Source organism: Hyaloscypha bicolor (genome assembly GCF_002865645.1).
Source record: "Hyaloscypha bicolor E unplaced genomic scaffold K444scaffold_191, whole genome shotgun sequence".
In the NCBI taxonomy this organism is placed as follows: Eukaryota; Fungi; Ascomycota; class Leotiomycetes; order Helotiales; family Hyaloscyphaceae; genus Hyaloscypha; species Hyaloscypha bicolor.
Window position 1 is genome coordinate 248,189 of NW_020194693.1, and position 16,887 is coordinate 265,075.

At 49.7% G+C, this 16,887-nt stretch overlaps 6 protein-coding genes across 6 annotated transcripts; 4 read left to right on the top strand and 2 right to left on the bottom strand.

The window, feature by feature from the left end:
- Window positions 1–865: 865 nt before the first annotated feature.
- On the top strand, window positions 866–2,838 carry K444DRAFT_295130 (Actin/actin-like protein). The gene is made up of 6 exons (XM_024871679.1): window positions 866–1,013; window positions 1,111–1,339; window positions 1,443–1,473; window positions 1,552–2,323; window positions 2,377–2,608; window positions 2,662–2,838. The coding sequence occupies exons 2-5, from the start codon at window positions 1,291–1,293 to the stop codon at window positions 2,605–2,607; spliced, it is 1,083 nt and encodes a 360-aa protein (XP_024726130.1). The 5' UTR covers window positions 866–1,013; window positions 1,111–1,290; the 3' UTR covers window position 2,608; window positions 2,662–2,838.
- A 279-nt stretch (window positions 2,839–3,117) lies between these two features.
- Window positions 3,118–6,165, top strand: K444DRAFT_605290 (phosphoglycerate mutase-like protein). Its single transcript, XM_024878848.1, has 5 exons — window positions 3,118–3,749; window positions 3,818–3,951; window positions 4,010–4,158; window positions 4,211–4,440; window positions 4,492–6,165. Exons 1-5 carry the CDS (start codon window positions 3,578–3,580, stop codon window positions 6,012–6,014), a joined length of 2,208 nt encoding a protein of 735 aa, XP_024726131.1. The 5' UTR covers window positions 3,118–3,577; the 3' UTR covers window positions 6,015–6,165.
- Window positions 6,166–8,787: 2,622 nt separating this feature from the next.
- On the top strand, window positions 8,788–9,725 carry K444DRAFT_622795 (Fes1-domain-containing protein). Its single transcript, XM_024882168.1, has one exon. It carries the CDS (start codon window positions 9,063–9,065, stop codon window positions 9,702–9,704), a length of 642 nt encoding a protein of 213 aa, XP_024726132.1. The 5' UTR covers window positions 8,788–9,062; the 3' UTR covers window positions 9,705–9,725.
- A 289-nt stretch (window positions 9,726–10,014) lies between these two features.
- K444DRAFT_638738 (ribosomal protein L5) lies at window positions 10,015–11,240 on the bottom strand (the record flags this gene model as incomplete). Its single annotated transcript, XM_024884300.1, has 3 exons — window positions 10,015–10,140; window positions 10,192–10,927; window positions 10,978–11,240. The coding sequence occupies 3 exons, from the start codon at window positions 11,238–11,240 to the stop codon at window positions 10,015–10,017; spliced, it is 1,125 nt and encodes a 374-aa protein (XP_024726133.1).
- Window positions 11,241–11,436: 196 nt separating this feature from the next.
- K444DRAFT_622798 (cysteine proteinase) lies at window positions 11,437–14,729 on the top strand. Its single transcript, XM_024882169.1, has 5 exons — window positions 11,437–11,794; window positions 11,986–12,075; window positions 12,127–12,501; window positions 12,551–13,169; window positions 13,248–14,729. The coding sequence occupies exons 1-5, from the start codon at window positions 11,621–11,623 to the stop codon at window positions 14,483–14,485; spliced, it is 2,496 nt and encodes an 831-aa protein (XP_024726134.1). The 5' UTR covers window positions 11,437–11,620; the 3' UTR covers window positions 14,486–14,729.
- Window positions 14,730–15,296: 567 nt separating this feature from the next.
- On the bottom strand, window positions 15,297–15,536 carry K444DRAFT_479727 (P-loop containing nucleoside triphosphate hydrolase protein; the record flags this gene model as incomplete). The annotated part of the gene is made up of 1 exon (XM_024872978.1): window positions 15,297–15,536. A coding segment is annotated over one exon (240 nt), but the record flags the coding sequence as incomplete, so codon positions are not given.
- Between the last annotated feature and the right edge of the window lie 1,351 nt (window positions 15,537–16,887).

Sequence of the window (16,887 nt, forward strand, 5' to 3'; positions counted from 1 at the left end):
CTCAAGAAGCTTAATTGAACATCAAAGATACCAGTCCTGTCAACATGTGGTTTCACGGAGACGTCGGATTCATGCATAATATTCCCCATGCTCAAATCAAGTGATTCCATTTACCCCACTATGAATTGCCCCTCAATATTTGCACGAAACCGCGGTCTGAGGCACCGTAGAGACACTTGCTGTCCGAGAAAACCGAGCTGGCCCTCCGTCGGTGGCTGGGCGTGGAGAACTTCGAAGCGCAGCGCTGGATCTGGTCCTGAGCGCTGCCCTTGCATACGCAAGCACTCGCGAGCCATGTACATCCAGCACGGGTAGCTGAAGGGATGGCTCATGAGAAAGCTCGAGAGCCTGCTTGGCAGATATAAAAATATGCTGCGGGGGCGGATGTCTTCCTTTGACGCGCGGCTGGGGCGAGACGGGATACACAGCATGAAGCTTCTTTGTGGCTGCCTCGAAGGCTTCAGAATAAGAAGTGAAGTCATTGATGAGGATTCTATGCTTGTTCGGCGGTGTGATTATAAAAGACCTGGTCTGCATTAGGAGGGTGGTTGAGCTGGACCGCCATACATACAGTCAGCATCCTCACTATTTAGAACAAGAACGCACCTGTCTACTGGCTACTCACTTTCTTCTGGAATCACTTCTCAGTTCTGCGCAACCATTTCTATTCTAGGAAAACTGTTTGCCGCCCTCAACACTGCCCTCACTAACTTGTCAACCTCCTGCCTGGGCCTTAAAGCAGCGGGCCACCATCCGTCGCTTCGCCTCCCGAACCAGCAGTCGCGGCCCACAACTTCATCGTGACATCGTTCCCAGCCGTTCTCCTTTAACTTCACTCCGACCAGAAATTTCCACCACCCCTTCAACCATCTTCTTTTGACCACGAACATCCGTGATCTGCTCCTTCATCGTATCTGTTCTCTCGATCCTATCGTCGCGAGAACTTCACACCGCCATATTCCCCAAATCAACACTTTTATTTGACGCCTCATCGTAATCAGCAGCCATGGAAGGTAAGCTGAACCTCCCGCACCCAGTGCTCTTGGAACCGACTCCTAGAGATCGAGGCGAGACGACCGAACACTTGCTAATGCTCTCTGCGTTCTACAGAAGAAGTCGCAGCTCTCGTCATCGACAATGGGTAAGCTCCCACATTCCCCGGCTCGGGCTCGAAATTGGTTGGGGGTAGCTGTTTGAGGCCATTCAGACCGAACATCAACCACCGTTAACCTCCAGACTCGAATACAAGGCCTTAATAAGAATCTGGCTGACGGGCTGTGTAGTTCAGGAATGTGCAAGGCCGGTTTCGCTGGTGATGATGCTCCTCGGGCTGTTTTCCGTAAGTTTTACCCCGCCACAACGTCCTACGTCGCAATCTAGACAACTATGTCGGATTGCGAAAGATCGGTCTCACAGATCACGAGTACTGACATGCCATGCAGCCTCCATTGTCGGACGTCCTCGTCACCATGGGTAAGCGCCCCGAACCCCGCATCATTCACCTTCCCCTGCCTGCGTGGCACAAAGAGTGTCAACTGATAAGGAATATAGTATCATGATCGGTATGGGTCAGAAGGATTCTTATGTTGGTGATGAGGCGCAATCCAAGCGTGGTATCCTCACCCTGAGATATCCCATTGAGCACGGTGTCGTCACCAACTGGGATGACATGGAGAAGATCTGGCATCACACCTTCTACAACGAGCTTCGTGTGGCTCCCGAGGAGCACCCCGTCCTTCTCACCGAGGCTCCCATCAACCCCAAGTCGAACAGAGAGAAGATGACCCAGATCGTTTTCGAGACCTTCAACGCCCCCGCATTCTACGTCTCCATCCAAGCCGTCCTCTCCCTCTATGCTTCCGGTCGTACTACTGGTATCGTTCTCGATTCTGGTGACGGAGTTACCCACGTTGTCCCCATCTACGAGGGTTTCTCTCTTCCCCACGCTATTGCCCGTGTTGATATGGCTGGTCGTGATTTGACCGACTACCTCATGAAGATCTTGGCTGAGCGCGGCTACACTTTCTCTACCACTGCTGAGCGAGAAATTGTCCGTGATATCAAGGAAAAGCTCTGCTACGTCGCTCTCGACTTCGAGCAAGAAATCCAAACGGCAAGCCAATCTTCCAGCTTGGAGAAGTCTTATGAGCTTCCCGACGGACAAGTTATCACCATCGGTAACGAGCGATTCCGTGCCCCTGAGGCGCTCTTCCAACCATCTGTCTTGGGTCTTGAGAGCGGTGGTATCCACGTCACAACCTTCAACTCTATCATGAAGTGCGATGTCGATGTCCGTAAGGATCTTTATGGTAACATTGTCATGGTAAGCTCTGATCTGCGAATTTCTATCTGAACTGTTCTAACAGAGCGCCGCAGTCCGGTGGAACGACCATGTACCCAGGTATCTCCGACCGTATGCAGAAGGAAATCACAGCTCTTGCACCATCGTCCATGAAGGTCAAGATCATTGCCCCACCCGAGCGAAAGTACTCCGTCTGGATCGGTGGTTCTATCTTGGCATCTCTCTCTACCTTCCAACAGATGTGGATCTCCAAGCAAGAATACGACGAGAGCGGACCTTCCATCGTTCACCGCAAGTGCTTCTAAGGTATAGTTCTTCTCCTCACTTTCAAACTTACTGAGCTGACGAGCACTCTCCAGCATTTCCCGAACTTTCTGTGCGTACATCACGAACTTCACGAATATGATCAAGACGAAGACTCGAGCAAAGCATGTGTCCCTCCTGTTTTGCTGTCCCACGACGTGTTTACATTCCGAAAAGTTCTGGTAGCGATTGAGCGAATGGGTGGTCTCATTCGGAGAGCGGACATCTGGCTGTTCTTAGCTGGCTGTTTTCTTGGAGGAGTGGTCAACACATTGTGTCTATCGATCAATTAATCGGTCGTCTATCATACAAAGTTTTTGCTTTCAAGGTTTCCCTGAGTATGTCGTTTCGAGGTTCTTTCCTTTTCATTCATGGCACGGGGATGTTTCTTCTAGAGAATTGAAAAGGTTGTCACTGAAAAGGCTCTTCCCTATTGTCCTTCTGTATGACGCTCTGCTGTGCCTTTTTGCCCCTCTCTATTATTGAATTTGCACCACGCTCCGGCTGCTGGCAACTGGACCATTCATAAGAACCCCACGTCAAGGTCGTATTGAAGATTGAAATGCAAAAACAGTGGGTCGATATCATTTCCTGAAATCTGCAGAGATTAACATAGTGGGGTAGATTAAGGTTGGCGGGGTCAGGGGTTCCACACAAGCGAGCCGTTTTCAGGCTCTCATCTCCGATGTTCCTCCTGCAAAGCGCTGCTCTTCCCATCGCGATTTTTTGAGCTCCCACGTGGGTGAACTTGCTGGTGGTTGTGTTGGAAACTTGGAGTTGGCAAGATGGGGGTGACGTGTTGGTCCGAGGCTGAAAGGTCCCAATCGGTTGGGTGCGCCGAAGATTTGAGTTTATATAAGTGTGCTGCTGCTCTTGGCATCAACCTGTTTTTTTTTTGGAAGGGCACCACGGTCGATACACTCGTTTATCAGTACTTAAATCTTTTGGTTGGAGAGAGCAAGAGCAGTTACAATGGCAGTCTTTCGTTCAATCAGCCTTGCGAGTGTGACTGTGCTTCTAGCGCAGCTTAATGGGGTGCAAGCTACGACCTTCTTGGCCCCGGAGCAGGATATTGTGTTGCCTGCGAGTGGCTCGGCAAGTGAGCCGTTGGAATGGGCGGGTGCTAATAGTCCTTACTTTGCTGGTGAGTTTTCTTCTTCTCAGGTATCGGGAGCTCAGTAAGATTGGGGTGATAAAAACTGATGGAATTAGGGCCCAATATCTACGGCATCAGCAATGCGGTTCCGGATAATTGTGTGGTTGAGCAGGTGGCGTATAATGTGAGACATGGGAGTCGATACCCAGATGCTGGTGCCTACGCACAATGGACTGCTCTGTATGCAAAAGTAAAATTCTCTCTAGATCCCAGTTAGGAGGAGAAATAATGGTGCTGATCACGGGCAGATCCAAAATGCTACCTTCACAGCAACGGGCGAAATGGCTTTCTTGCAAGACTGGCAGCCAGTTCTTACGAACTCGGTTGCGCAGATGTCACAAGAGAGCACCACGGGGTACAAGGAAGCATATGATTTAGGATATCAAGTGAGAACGAGGTCAGCATCTGCATTCGATTTCTTCAAGCAAGCGATACTTACATGTCTTCAGATACCCCAAACTTTACGCCTATGGCACACCATTCATTAGTTGGGCAAACCTTTACCCTCGTGTCGTTCAGACTGCCCAAAACTTCGTTCGAGGTTTCCTTGGTCAAACTGCAACGAATTTGGGATTGATCATTTCAATCAACTCAACGGGATCCCCTCAAGCACTGTTCGATTCGCTCTCGCCTAGTGATCAATGCCCTCTCTTTGTTGATGGAAATGGTGGGACTCAACGTGAGTTTATTGAAAATATTTGCTGATGATCTGTACTGACTTGGCAAACAGAGGTGTCATGGAACAACATCTATCTTCCTCCCATTCTTGAACGTATTCAAACCATGATCACTGGGGATCTGAACTTTACCACAACCGATGTCAACATCATGCCTTACCTGTGCGGTTTCGAATCCCAAATTACCGGAACGCTCTCTCCCTGGTGTGGAGTTTTCTCCGACGCCGAGCTCAAACAGTATGAGTACTCGCAGGATCTCCGATACTACTATGGGATGGGACCCGGTACTGATCTTCCTTCGAAGATGATGTTACCGTATCTCAATGCCTTGGTCGGAATGCTGGCCCAGGGACCAGGAATCAACGGGACCTTTGCTAATGGAACCAGCTTCACTCTGCCAAAGATCCTCACGTCATTCATGAACGATGGTCAGATCACGGAATTGGGCGCTGCAACTGGAATTTGGGACAACACTACCGTCCTCAGCGGGACCGAGATTCCAGAAGGTTATGATTATATTTCCAGCCACTTCGTCAGCATGCGCGGCACAGTGGCATTCGAGCGTCTCAACTGTGTTGTTTCCCCTGCCGTCAAGGCCAGAGACCATGTCATCAAAGCCAGAGGGGAAGTCAAAATTGATGACGAGACGGTCACCATCACCATCTGCCCGACCCAGACTGGTCCTTTCGCCACTTACACCAAGCCTGCGAAGTCCTCATCAACCTCCATCATCACGGAGACTCAGGTATACACCATCACCTCCTGCGCGCCTGAAATCACCAACTGCCCAGTTGGCAAGAAGACCTCCACGGTCGTTACCTCAAAGACCGTCATCCCTGTGGAAGAGACGTCGGCCTCGACAGCATGGCAATCATGGACAACGTCCACGACACTTGTCACTGCATCTTATACGGTTACCTCTTGTGCACCAACGGTAACTGGCTGCTCAGTTGGAGAGCTGACTTCCACCATATATGAGACGGTTACTTGGTGCCCTGTTACTGCCACTGAGACCGGCCTGGCTGCAACGAGCACTGGCGCGGGAGCTATTGGCAATGGATCTGGCTCGGGATCATCAGGCACCGCCACACTCTCAGCAACCAGCTCTTACAACAGAGCTTGCACAAACAAGTCCAAGCCCAAGCTATCCACAGCCCTCTCAGCAACGGGATACAGCTCCCCAACCACATTTGCAACAGGGATCTACAACACAACCTCCCTCCTCTCATCTTCTACCTCCGTACCTTATACACACGCCACCTCAATCCTTGCCCACAGCAGCAGCACCTCAACTTCCTCCCTTCCAAACCCCACGCCCACCTCAGGTTCCACAAACCAAACCTACATCCGCATCCTGATCAACGACGCTGTCTACGTGGTTCCCTCATGCCAAGACGGCCCTGGTCGTTCCTGCTTGATGAGCGAGTACGTAGCGCTTGTTGAAAGCAAGGTCGCAGCGGCAGGTGATCTGAGAACGAGATGTAATGTTACCAATACAGCGAGCCCGACGGTGTTGAAGGGCGCGAGCTTCTTTACCAATTTGGCGGATAGTTGGTTGGCCCAGGTTGCTCCATAATAGGTGTAATGGGTGATGGGAAAGAAGGGAGAAGAGGGTGGCATATAAAGGGTTCAGGATAGTTTTTAATAGTGTATATAATATGCTTCAACTCTGCAGTACCCTACAATCATGACAATGTTTCATACATCTTTAGTTAATTCAGTTCCCCATTACACTTCTCTCTGCTCATCTGCTGTACCTTGCACTCATTCACAACCCCTTATCGAAGCAACATCCACTCCATTCTACTCCGATCCCGGGTCACCACCACTCAACTTTACACCAATGAACTACAGGTATGCTAGCGACAGTGATAAATTGTGAGGTTGGCCCTATTTTATTGTCTATCTCCTGGTGGGAGGAAACTGTATCTAGTGTAGCTATCCCTTCACTGTCCCTCTTTCCCTGTTCAAATATTCCAGCATTATATGTCCTTTTGAAAGGCAAACAAAGTTGTCTTGTGCATTCAAACTGTTATACGATGGGGAAGTGTACACGTTTGTTACTGTGTTAGATGTGCATGCCTCCCTAGTCCTTCTTGTGTGTTCCTTGTGAGAGAAAACAGCATTGCTTCTTGAGGAAGCACGCCGGATACTTATGTTTAGGCAGTGGACTTGGTTGGTGAGGTCGAACTGGCTGAGGCATCCGGCTGGGCCATAAACCCAAGCTTCTGATACCCTGGCGAGTGTTGAGGGGCCAATCCCAACTGGTGTTATTCGTTTCATTTCAGCACCGCTGAAGATGGAGAATAGGGGCTCAGTTATTGTTTCCCAAGCAGCGTCGGCTTCTGGGCTTGGTAGGAGCCGGAAAGGATTTGGTGAGAAGTCTTCATCGAGAAAGATTCCTTTAATTCAAGTTTCGCAGGTTGAGATGGAGAACTTATCAAACACAGGTGCTGGTGACCGTTAGTGAGATGTGAAGGGTGGATGAGGGACACTAACATAAAGCAGAGGTCTTCCTAAGAACCGATGCTTCCTTGGTGAGAAGCCCTCGATATCGTGGTAGTAAGAGCAAGAGCGCACAGGAGAGAGTGACGTTGGAGATGATGGAGACAACCAAGGCAGATAGCCAGTTTCTTTGCGCTTTCGGTGGGATTTTATCGACTTCATCAGAATTGTTAACCTCGAGGTAAGGCTGCTGCCGACCTGACCATGAGCGATGCAGTTATTGAAAAGCCACTAACACGAGGTTTGGAGTCGTGATAGAGTAAGGAAGAATCAACCAAATTCTGTAGATCAACGGAATTGTAAGAACTATCCAAGACAGGCAAGAGAGAGAAATGCGCACAGCAGCGGACCGAATTTTATTCCCAAGATAGAGATCGACTAGAGAACGAGCGCATAAGTCATGTTTGCCGTGACCGGAGATCCGATTATTAGAACCGAGGTCAACTCAGTGGCCCAAGGAGTAATCGAGGATAAAAGTGCAAGCCTAAACAAGAAGGAGAGAAACTTATGCCTCCTAGGCACATCATAACCAAAGCTCAAAACATGCGCCAGAAGACTTCAACTTGTTAGCAAAGTGACATCGTACTTACGATCAGCCGAATGAAGTTTTCGCATTGGTAGGTGGCATATACCAACTTCCCAATTAGTGTTGAGTGATAAAGGTCGCTATCAGACAGTGAACGAGGTTGGTAAGAAGAGTACTTAATGCTCCTTCTGCCATGGAAACCCCACAGTTATTCCATTGTTCCAGATAACGTCCACAAAAACACTGAACACCGTTCAACACGGTTCTCAACAATGCGGTTCTCAAAGATCGTGCCTTTCGTTGCCCTTTTCACTTTCAGCTTCGCAGCCCCTGCCACCGGTTCGTAATAAGCAAATCGCTATGGTTATGGAAATCTGACTGACGTACACTTAAGATACCGCTGTTCGAAACACAGAGCCAAAGCCAGAGCCAGAGCCAGAGCCAGAGCCAGAGCCAGAGCCAGAGCCAGAGCCAGAGCCAGAGCCAGAGCCAGAGCCAGCTCTGCTTTACTGCGACGGGACGGACAAGAAGCGGGATGTAGCTTGCGGGCCGATAAAATGTCGGTTCCAAAGTCTCCAAATCGTGAAAACCATACTGACATAAGTCAATAAACTCGAGCAGTACTTTACTGCTATCTTGATAACAAAAGCGCGCGGAGCCTTGCGGGCCTTCAGCTCCTGCTTCTCGTTGGTACCCCGCCCTTCATGGCCAGAACATCCAGACTGATGCAGATCAAAAAGTCCTTGCTCGAGCAGTGGTTTACTGCCCCATTGCTAACAAGAAGCGCATGGGGCCGTGCGGACCGTAGATGGTTATAGGGCCAGCTACTGTAGGTCCAGCGTCGCCTTTCTGCGGCAGCTGCCCGGCTGGGAAGTTCACGGTGCGGAGAAGCTTGAGCGGTATTCGTATTGCAGGAACAAAACACAACGAAGGAGTTTGGAGCAGGGATGCTGGTGGGTTTTCCTTTTCAAATGAAGCCCTCTCCGGATGTAACCTGCTCTCTTGTAACATGCCCTTAAGGCAGATGAGCCTAGTGTGATGACACGGACTGTGCTGAATAGAATGACTTTTTCTTGAAGCTATTTAAAGTTTGATCAAATCAGAGTCATTGCTGTTTTGTCTCTCCTCGGATTAGTTGTGACTTTGTCGGATTCTGTGGATGTAGCGTCGACGCTGACGGATGAGAGTGAAGCATGAACTTGAAACTCACGATCGGCTTGGAAAGCTAGGGGTGTGATCTTTAATTTGCTGCGGGGTTTTAGACAGCTTTTTGCTGAATGTGAGTGGTTGAAGCAGAATTCGGAGACAGTTTAGTAAAGTCGGCATTTCTGTTTTTAAACCGCCGACGAAAAATAATCTCGAGTCTTCTCGAATCGACCAGAAGTGATATGAATAAGGACTTCACCAAAGCCAACGACGCTTGTTGTCTCGACTTCTTTAAAGAGAACTGCTTCGTTTTCTCTATGGTCTAAACCTGGAAACCTCAGCTTCCTGAATTTCTTTCCAACAATCTCAATCCGCGCAAAATAACCCCGCCTCAAGCTTGAGGTTTCAATTACCCCTCCAACACAAGGCCTCATCTTCCCTCCCACAATGGATCCAGGCATGAACGAGCTCCTAAAATGGAGTGTCGAAAACTCTTCCACAACAGTCAACGACCCCTCCACGGCTCCTCCCACAAACCGCCACCTCAACCCCGACGCCCTCAACGCGCTCTTCGGCGGCCCTTCAGACGCAGACCTAATGATCGCCTCCATGGCCGCCATAAAATCCTCGGACCCAGAAATAAGCCTCGAAGACAAGCTCGTCGCATTCGACAACTTCGAGCAGCTCATCGAGAACTTGGACAATGCAAATAATCTGCAGCCATTGGCGTTGTGGACGCCCTTATTGGAGTGCTTGGCACACGAGGAAGCGGAGATCAGGATGATGGCTGCATGGTGTGTGGGCACAGCGGTGCAGAATAATGAGAAGAGTCAGGAGAGGCTGTTAGCTATGAATGGGATTCCGCCGTTGGTGAAGCTGGCTACTGGGGAGAAGGAGGGGCAGAAGGTTAGGAGGAAGGCGGTTTATGCGTTGAGCTCGGCGGCGAGGAATTATCAGCCTTCGATGGATGTCTTGATGGAGGAGTTGGGGAAGTTGGGAAGGAGTGCGGAGAAGATTGATGCGAGTGATATGGATGCTGTTGATGTGCTGATTGGGGGGTTGAGAGACGAGGCTTCGAAGGCAGCCTAGAGTGGGTGGGGACTCTGCATTCCAATGGAGTTAGGGAGTTTGGTATGGAGGATAGATGGTATGAGGGCAGAAAGCCGCAGGCTGTGGTTCAAGTCTCGAATCACTTGCAGATACCCGATGTAGAAATGAAATGATCCGAAGCCCAGAGATGTATTTCAGCATGCAGTTGCTATACCTTCGACTCTCGACGGGATATGACTTCAATGCAACACTGGTGGAGCAGCTTGACTTTGTACATAAATGTGTTACACTTACTTTACAAATGATGTACAAATCTACCACAATCTCCCCAACTCCAACCCACGATCTTTTAGTCTACCAGTTTCCCATAAAATGGAACGCCTAGAGCGCTGAGAAGCATTCGTGCGTGTCTATCCGAAGTGGCAGTGGTCTTCACCGTCACGTGAAACCCAGGAATCAACTTTGGTGGGTACATCTGAACGTCTGTAAGCAATGTGAGCACTCACACGTCCTTGGCATCACTTACGTCGTAGTTGATCTCTACTTCTGGAAACAGAATAGCTCCCTCCCTGCTAAAACCCCAGCTGATGTTTCCACTGCTGTCACCAGTCGTTCCTTGCTGCATTAGCATTTTGTCAATCTCACGAGGAAGCCATTGCTTACCCTCGATACCTGGCCAATCTTTGATCCTTGGGAACACCAGGTTTATACATTTATCCACAAAATTATACGCCTGTTCACCTCGCATATTGCAGGTGAGAGAGACTGGCAACCCTTTCCGAAGTCCCCATCTTCCTTCGGTGTGCTTCGCCTTGTGGATTGTCGGCCGTACGCCAGTGACCGATTGTAACAGCATGCCCGCAACGTGGAGATGTGCCGAGTCATCTAGTGCACCTTTGATAAAGCTGTGCACTGTGACCTCCTCGATTTTGGGGATGTTTCGCCAATTGATATCTTGCTCAATTAACCGCAGCGTGTCTCCTGGTCCTCGAGGCCCACGCTTCGGTCTGCCTTTATGATATGGGGAGCTGTCATCCCAAGTTCGTAAACGGTCTGCTTTGGGTACTGTCACAGTCCCAGGGGGCTTGTGGACATAGGTCAAGGTCATCAGATCCGGAGCAATCGTGGATTGGTAGGTTTGTTCGAGTCGAGTATAGGAGAATGGACCCGGAACGAATTCTCTTGATGAAGGATCGGATTTGGGAGGAGGTTGGTGAGGATGGAGAGGTCCTCGATAGTATCTCGGAGACCGGTATTGATATCTAGAGGACATTAGCTATTATTTCGGTGTTGGGCTCCTTCCACCACATACCTACTGGGAGGAAGCTCCCTCCTTCGTCCCTGGGTCCTCTTTATTGGATCATAGGCCTTGGTCTCGTCGTCTGGGGAGAATGCCGTAAACATAGATGTATTGGATTCAAGATCTTGAAAATCTTCCGACACCTCCTGTGGAGCAGCTGCTACTGCTTCAGCGGAGGTATATCTGCGCCAGGATCTTCCTGCTACTGCCGCGGTTGGTCGTGTATCTCGTAATGCCAGCCGTCTGAGAGAAGACGGCAGTTCTCGTAAGGCCATTGTGAGTTGTGGGAGAGGGTGTTGATCGATCGAAACTCTTCTATAATTTCGTGCAGGCATCATGTCGTGAGGCAGAAATAAAAGCGGGTCCATACATATCTGATTGGTCGTCGACTTCGCTGTTCGGGCCAGCGATCTGGGGCGGCCGAGATGTGGGCGAGGGGCTTCGCACAGTTCGATGTCATGTCTTGACACCACCGAACTCCATAATCCGCAGGAAGAACAACTGTCGCTTTCGCCGGCCTTCCGGGACATCTGCCTCATCCTCCAAATATCTCCCAACACCGTGCCACAAGACAATGGGCGTCGTCAGTCATTCTAGGCAACGTTGAAAGCACTCTGGAGCTTCAACGACCCCACCAAAGCTCCCGCTGTGAACGATGCCAACCCAAACAACGAATGTACAAGAGGCGTCAGTTCCTGCTTCGCAACCATCTATCGGCGAGATATTTTCGAAGCGTGCGGCGAACATGAATCGGCTCCTCTCTCGTCGAGAAAAGGATGGAGGAGCTCACAGACGGACCAAGTCAAGAGACAAGTCGGCGGATAAGAAGGTAAAGTGCTAAGAAGATTTCTTCTCCGGCCCTCACTCATAATGGCCAAGCCTCTCCATTCTTCTCAATATGTTGCCTCTCTTTGTGCAGCATTTCCGGAATCGAACGGCAAAAGCTCGCCGCTTCTTCAGCTTACCCAACGTCTTATTCATGCCACAACTGCTAATTCTCGGCCTGGTTTCGTTCTACAGACCCGGCCGCTCTCTAGCGATGGCATTATGGGACTCTTTAGGAGTGATGCCCATAAAAAAAATGAAAAGGACCAAGAGAATGCCAACATCGTATACCTCCCTCACGACTTTTCCACGTGTGTAAGGCTGAGATGATTCTAGATCCATTCACTCAAACAACGGCTACATCGACGTGGCTATTCCGGCGTTGACGATGAGCAAATAAACTATGCCCTAGGCTCTGGCTTTGCAGAGGGAGACGTTGACAAGGCATTCGAGCTTTTGGTCCTATTTCAGGAATCGGTGGAAGGCATCATCAAACGCTACGATGCTTCTGTGCCGATGCTTGGTGCTGTCAACCGAGGCAACGTTACTTGCTATCTGGACGCACTACTATTTGCAATGTTTGCCCGGATGGACAACTTCGAACCAATTCTGTGCACAACTCTAGAGGATGAGCCGAAGCGCCGCTTGTCAACTTTGATACGTCTTTGGGTGAACATGCTGCGGACGGGGAAGCTCATCCCGATAGATATCGTAGGATCCAAGCATGTTTATACCCTTCACTTGCTGACTAGAAACACAGACCCAGCATTTGCAAGAAGCCCTTGCTGCGTGTGGTTGGCAGGAAGCCGCCAAACTTAAGCAACAGGATACCTCAGAAGCGTACAACTTCATCACCGAGGCCCTAAAATTACCACTTCTCACGTTGAGAATGGATCTATACCACACCGGCACCGAGGATGATCCAGATGATCACAAGTATATACACGAGCGTCTGCTCGAAGTTGCAGTACCTGATCCACCTTCAGATGGCGGTTCCGTCTCCCTTGAGGATTGCCTCGAGAGTTTCTTCAACAATCAAGTTGATGTGCGCCGTTACATGGATGTTCTCGAGCGTTCTAATACCATGTCATCCGTACGCTCTGACCGTTCGCCCCTGTCAGAGAAAGAATCAGAGCTAGGAGAACTTTCTCAGTCTTTGCCCAACACCCCACTTTCACCTCTCGCTCCGTCGTCGCCATTGTCTCCGGGGAACCGGCACCGCTCTCCTAGCATTATTAGAAATATTGTTGTGGAAACTACTGAGGTGGATGCGAGGTCAGACTCCACTGATAATCACAGCAGACGCGGTTCAATTCGAAAGGGAAAGACGACAAGACGAGAGGTGTCCATGAAAGCCTGGCAGTTTTTCAATCTAATACGTCCGTTACCTATTTATTCCAATCTTCAGCCACATACTCTTCCCCCTGATTGTCCTAGAATACTAATTGGGAACATAGCGTGGGTGATAGGGCAAAGCTTGCACTCGTCCGATGGACGCATCCCGGAAAACCTTAGCTTGTCTCCCGCTGTGACTATATGTCTAAAGAGATACGGAATGTCGATGGATGGAAAGCCTATTCGCAAAAACACACGCGTTGACATCCCACTGGATATTCGTTTACCACACTTCATCGAAGACGACAGGATTCCGGAGGAAGGCCCCATGATTAGGAGGTTCAAACTCTCTCTTCAGTCTGGGTTGTGCCATCGTGGAGAATCACTCAATGCTGGGCACTATATAGCGTTTGTTCGTGAAGCTACTGCAATACCGGACGGCGACTATCAATCTTCTCGAAGACAGAGTGATAGCACTGCCCCGCCTCGGTACTCGGAGGAGAAATGGCTGTGCTTCGATGATCTGGGCAACACCAGGGTGAAGAAAGTGGAAATAGAGGAACTGTTGAAGAAGGAGATGCCATACCTTCTCTTTTATCGAGTCGAACCAATTTACGAGATGACTCCAGCGTCTATTTCGGATCCTCGACTGCCTTCTTACGATGATTCGTTTGTCGAGATTCAAAGCCACAATCAGGATCATCATATAGAGGGTACAGATAGCACTGTCGACCAACAAAGTTACTTTGACAGTGCGAGAGACGCAACTACACCAGCAATTCGATTATCAGCTGATGTTGAACGCCTTCCAACCCCCAGACAGAGCCTAAACCTCCCGGAAGACCGTCGGGGCAGCTTAGCATTCACAGAGCCTGGTTTGACAAGCTCAAGGAGCAGCATTCATGGTGCTACGATCATTCTAGCGACTTCAGCACCAGCGACTCCCAGTGAGGAGACTGCCGCCCAAAGGATGTCTCGAGCCGCTTCCAAAGTCCTCAAATCTACGACGAAGAGTCGGCCAACTAGCCAGTCTGGTGAAGGTCGAATGAGTGGCGCTTTCTCGCGACTGAATCTGATGCGGAGCAAGGACTCGTTGAACAAGCCATCCGAAAACGCGAGAGATCGTCCACCTGTCACTGACGGCATCACTGAACCTCGTACCTCCATCGCTATCGACGAAGGATCCCTGCGGCCACACGAAGATGGAGTTGATCGGTCGAAGAGTAAGAAGGAGAAAAAGAAACGGGATAAGAGTCAGGGCCCGAGCGAGAAGATAGAGCATCCTGAACATCATCATCATTTGCATAAAGGGAAAGGGAAGGCGAAAGATGTTCCAGATCGGGAGTGTGATGTCATGTAGATCGGCGTTTTTGGGATTTTTGTATTAATATGGGACGGCAGGAATTGGCATTGATAAGGGCACCACCTGGCGTAGCATGTTAGAAATGGGTCATTGGCGGCGTTTGACAAGAGGACTTGCAGATCATGTTTCTGGGTATCGCTGAATAGCAGGCTTAGGACGGGCCCGAATGCGTGTGGACTGCATTGGGTCAACGAGACCTGTATGGGTATAGTTGGAATTACAACAAAACATATGCCGGTGAATAATCTCGTTGGTTCAATTCTTCCTTATGCCTTAGACCCCAGTAAACTCCACCTCGGAAGCTCGAGCCTGTACAGCCGCTGAAGGCCTGGAAGGAGCAGTTTTCATACGGCAAATACGCGCAACAGTTAGTCTTTACCTATGTTTCCAAAGTTTATGCTTTAAGCCCCGACCCCTGTGTTACAGTTGAGTATTAGCAGTAACATGATGATCGATACTAGGATGTGGGAGGTAATAGCGAGATACTGTACGATACTGTGCGCTTTTGCTGCCCTCGTCTGATACATGTCTGCTGCTACAGTATAAGGAGATCTAAGCCATAATTAATATTCTACCCACACTTGCTGTATCTACCTGCCTCACGCCTATGGCTGCAATATTCTCCCCTTTTGAAAAGGAAAAATGCTCTCTAATTATCCATCTTCAATGAGTATTGTCCCACATCTCCCTAAACCAAGCCTTGTCCCCTCACTCCTCCTCCTCCTCTTAGTGAGGAGGAGGACCCCCGTCTACATCTTGTTCTCCGTCTTTTTAGCCAACAACTCATCAGGCATTCCAACCTCGACCACCTTCCCTTACCCATGACAAGAATAGTATCAGCGTCTCGGTTGGTATCCAATCGATGAGCTACCGTCAAGATAGTATACTTGGCGGACTCTTCCCTGATGATGCGCTGTATGAGCTCGTCCGTCTTTGCATCCACGCTGCTCGTCGCTTCATCCAGGATTAAGATCCTAGGTCGGTCATTCAGGAGCGAAGCACGGGCGAGGCCGAAGAGTTGGGATTGGCCATGCGAGAGGGGGGAGCCTTTAAGTGGAGCTTCAAGGGGATCGACTTCTTATTTCTTTGGCATGGAGTCACTATTTGCGGTCTCCTCGCGAGTCGGCGTTGCTGTCCTAGAGGGCGTTGCGTTGCAGTATTGGAGCCGCTTGCGCTGTTACCACCGGTGCCGCGAGATTTGATCACATTCCATAGCTGGACATTTCCCAGCACCGCAATGATTTCGCCGTCTGAGACAGTGCCTGAGGGGTCAACGTTGAGCCATATACTTACTGTTCTTCAGAACGAATGTGTCTTGTGGGATCGCAATTAGGCATGCTCGGATCTTCTCACGTGGTAGAGTAGACAGATCGAGGCCGTCGATTGTCATAGAACCTGATTCTAGCTCAATTAGGTGTAGTATTGAGAGCAGAAGAGTGGACTTTCGCTGCCCATTGAGTTTCAGTATTTTGCGAAGTTGAATTTCGGGAGAGCCGGCTTAAGGTTAGCTTCCAGTCCGACCACAAATTCCTACTTTCTGGCCGGGTGAGATCTTCGCAGAGATGCCTTTCGGGCAATCGTCTCAGGGCTGCAAGAAGTTAGTTTTGTCGGATGAGAAGAAGCAAAAGACTGCGTACTTGTATGCAGCAACAATCTCCTTGAACCCAATGGCACCTTGGTCAGGCCACTCCGGGGACGGTTCGGAATCCTCGCTTTCCTTATCTTGCGGGAGAAGAGTCTCCTCGAGGGTCCTGATTCGAGAAACTGCCCCAAGTGAAGGTTCAAGTTGCGTCCATGATTGCAGCAGTTGCACAAGAGTAGTAGAGATTGTAAGAATGAGGTTTAGAGCAATGCCGATCTGTTCCCCAGTCGTGGAGGCTTTTTGAGTGTTGGTGGTTACTTGATATCAACTCAAGTATCTCTTGCACACCTGCCGAATCGAGTCACTACACCCTACCATTGACTGATTCTATCCTCAAAAGGCCCTCCTCCAGCGATCGTGAATCCCATGGAGGCTTCAGATCATCGCCTTATTCAGAGGAACATTCGTCAAGCTCTGGCTCGTCACTTGCATGCCATTTTCATCTCCTGCTGCAGAGGTGCCTTCTCTAACCCACACGCGATGTTGTGCTGGGAAAGTAGCTATCGAAGTGGAAGTGGACGCCACAATCGTCCTTTATATCTCGGCGGTGTATTCCATACTCCACTAAACTTCAGGCTTGCATTTTACTTCAGACCCAAATCTCGAAGGTAGTGACCAAGGAGCACGATACCGTAGTTGGCAGTGTTCCAGTATAACGAAACTCGCTATTGAATCTTTGTGATCTCGAGTTCTGATGTACCACATAAGCTGAAACACTGCAATCGAATGTTCGAGAGGGTCTAAGATACTTGACATA

Coding starts and splice junctions, on each gene's coding strand:
- K444DRAFT_605290 (XM_024878848.1), top strand. CDS start 3,578: ATGGCAGTCTTTCGTTCAATCAGCCTTGCGAGTGTGACTGTGCTTCTA. Junction 4,159..4,210: donor GGATATCAAGTGAGAACGAG/GTCAGCATCTGC, acceptor ACATGTCTTCAG/ATACCCCAAACTTTACGCCT. Junction 4,441..4,491: donor TGGAAATGGTGGGACTCAAC/GTGAGTTTATTG, acceptor CTTGGCAAACAG/AGGTGTCATGGAACAACATC.
- K444DRAFT_622795 (XM_024882168.1), top strand. CDS start 9,063: ATGGATCCAGGCATGAACGAGCTCCTAAAATGGAGTGTCGAAAACTCT.
- K444DRAFT_295130 (XM_024871679.1), top strand. CDS start 1,291: ATGTGCAAGGCCGGTTTCGCTGGTGATGATGCTCCTCGGGCTGTTTTC. Junction 1,340..1,442: donor TGCTCCTCGGGCTGTTTTCC/GTAAGTTTTACC, acceptor CATGCCATGCAG/CCTCCATTGTCGGACGTCCT. Junction 2,324..2,376: donor TTTATGGTAACATTGTCATG/GTAAGCTCTGAT, acceptor AGAGCGCCGCAG/TCCGGTGGAACGACCATGTA.
- K444DRAFT_622798 (XM_024882169.1), top strand. CDS start 11,621: ATGCCAACCCAAACAACGAATGTACAAGAGGCGTCAGTTCCTGCTTCG. Junction 11,795..11,985: donor ACAAGTCGGCGGATAAGAAG/GTAAAGTGCTAA, acceptor TTCGTTCTACAG/ACCCGGCCGCTCTCTAGCGA. Junction 12,502..12,550: donor AGCTCATCCCGATAGATATC/GTAGGATCCAAG, acceptor CTAGAAACACAG/ACCCAGCATTTGCAAGAAGC.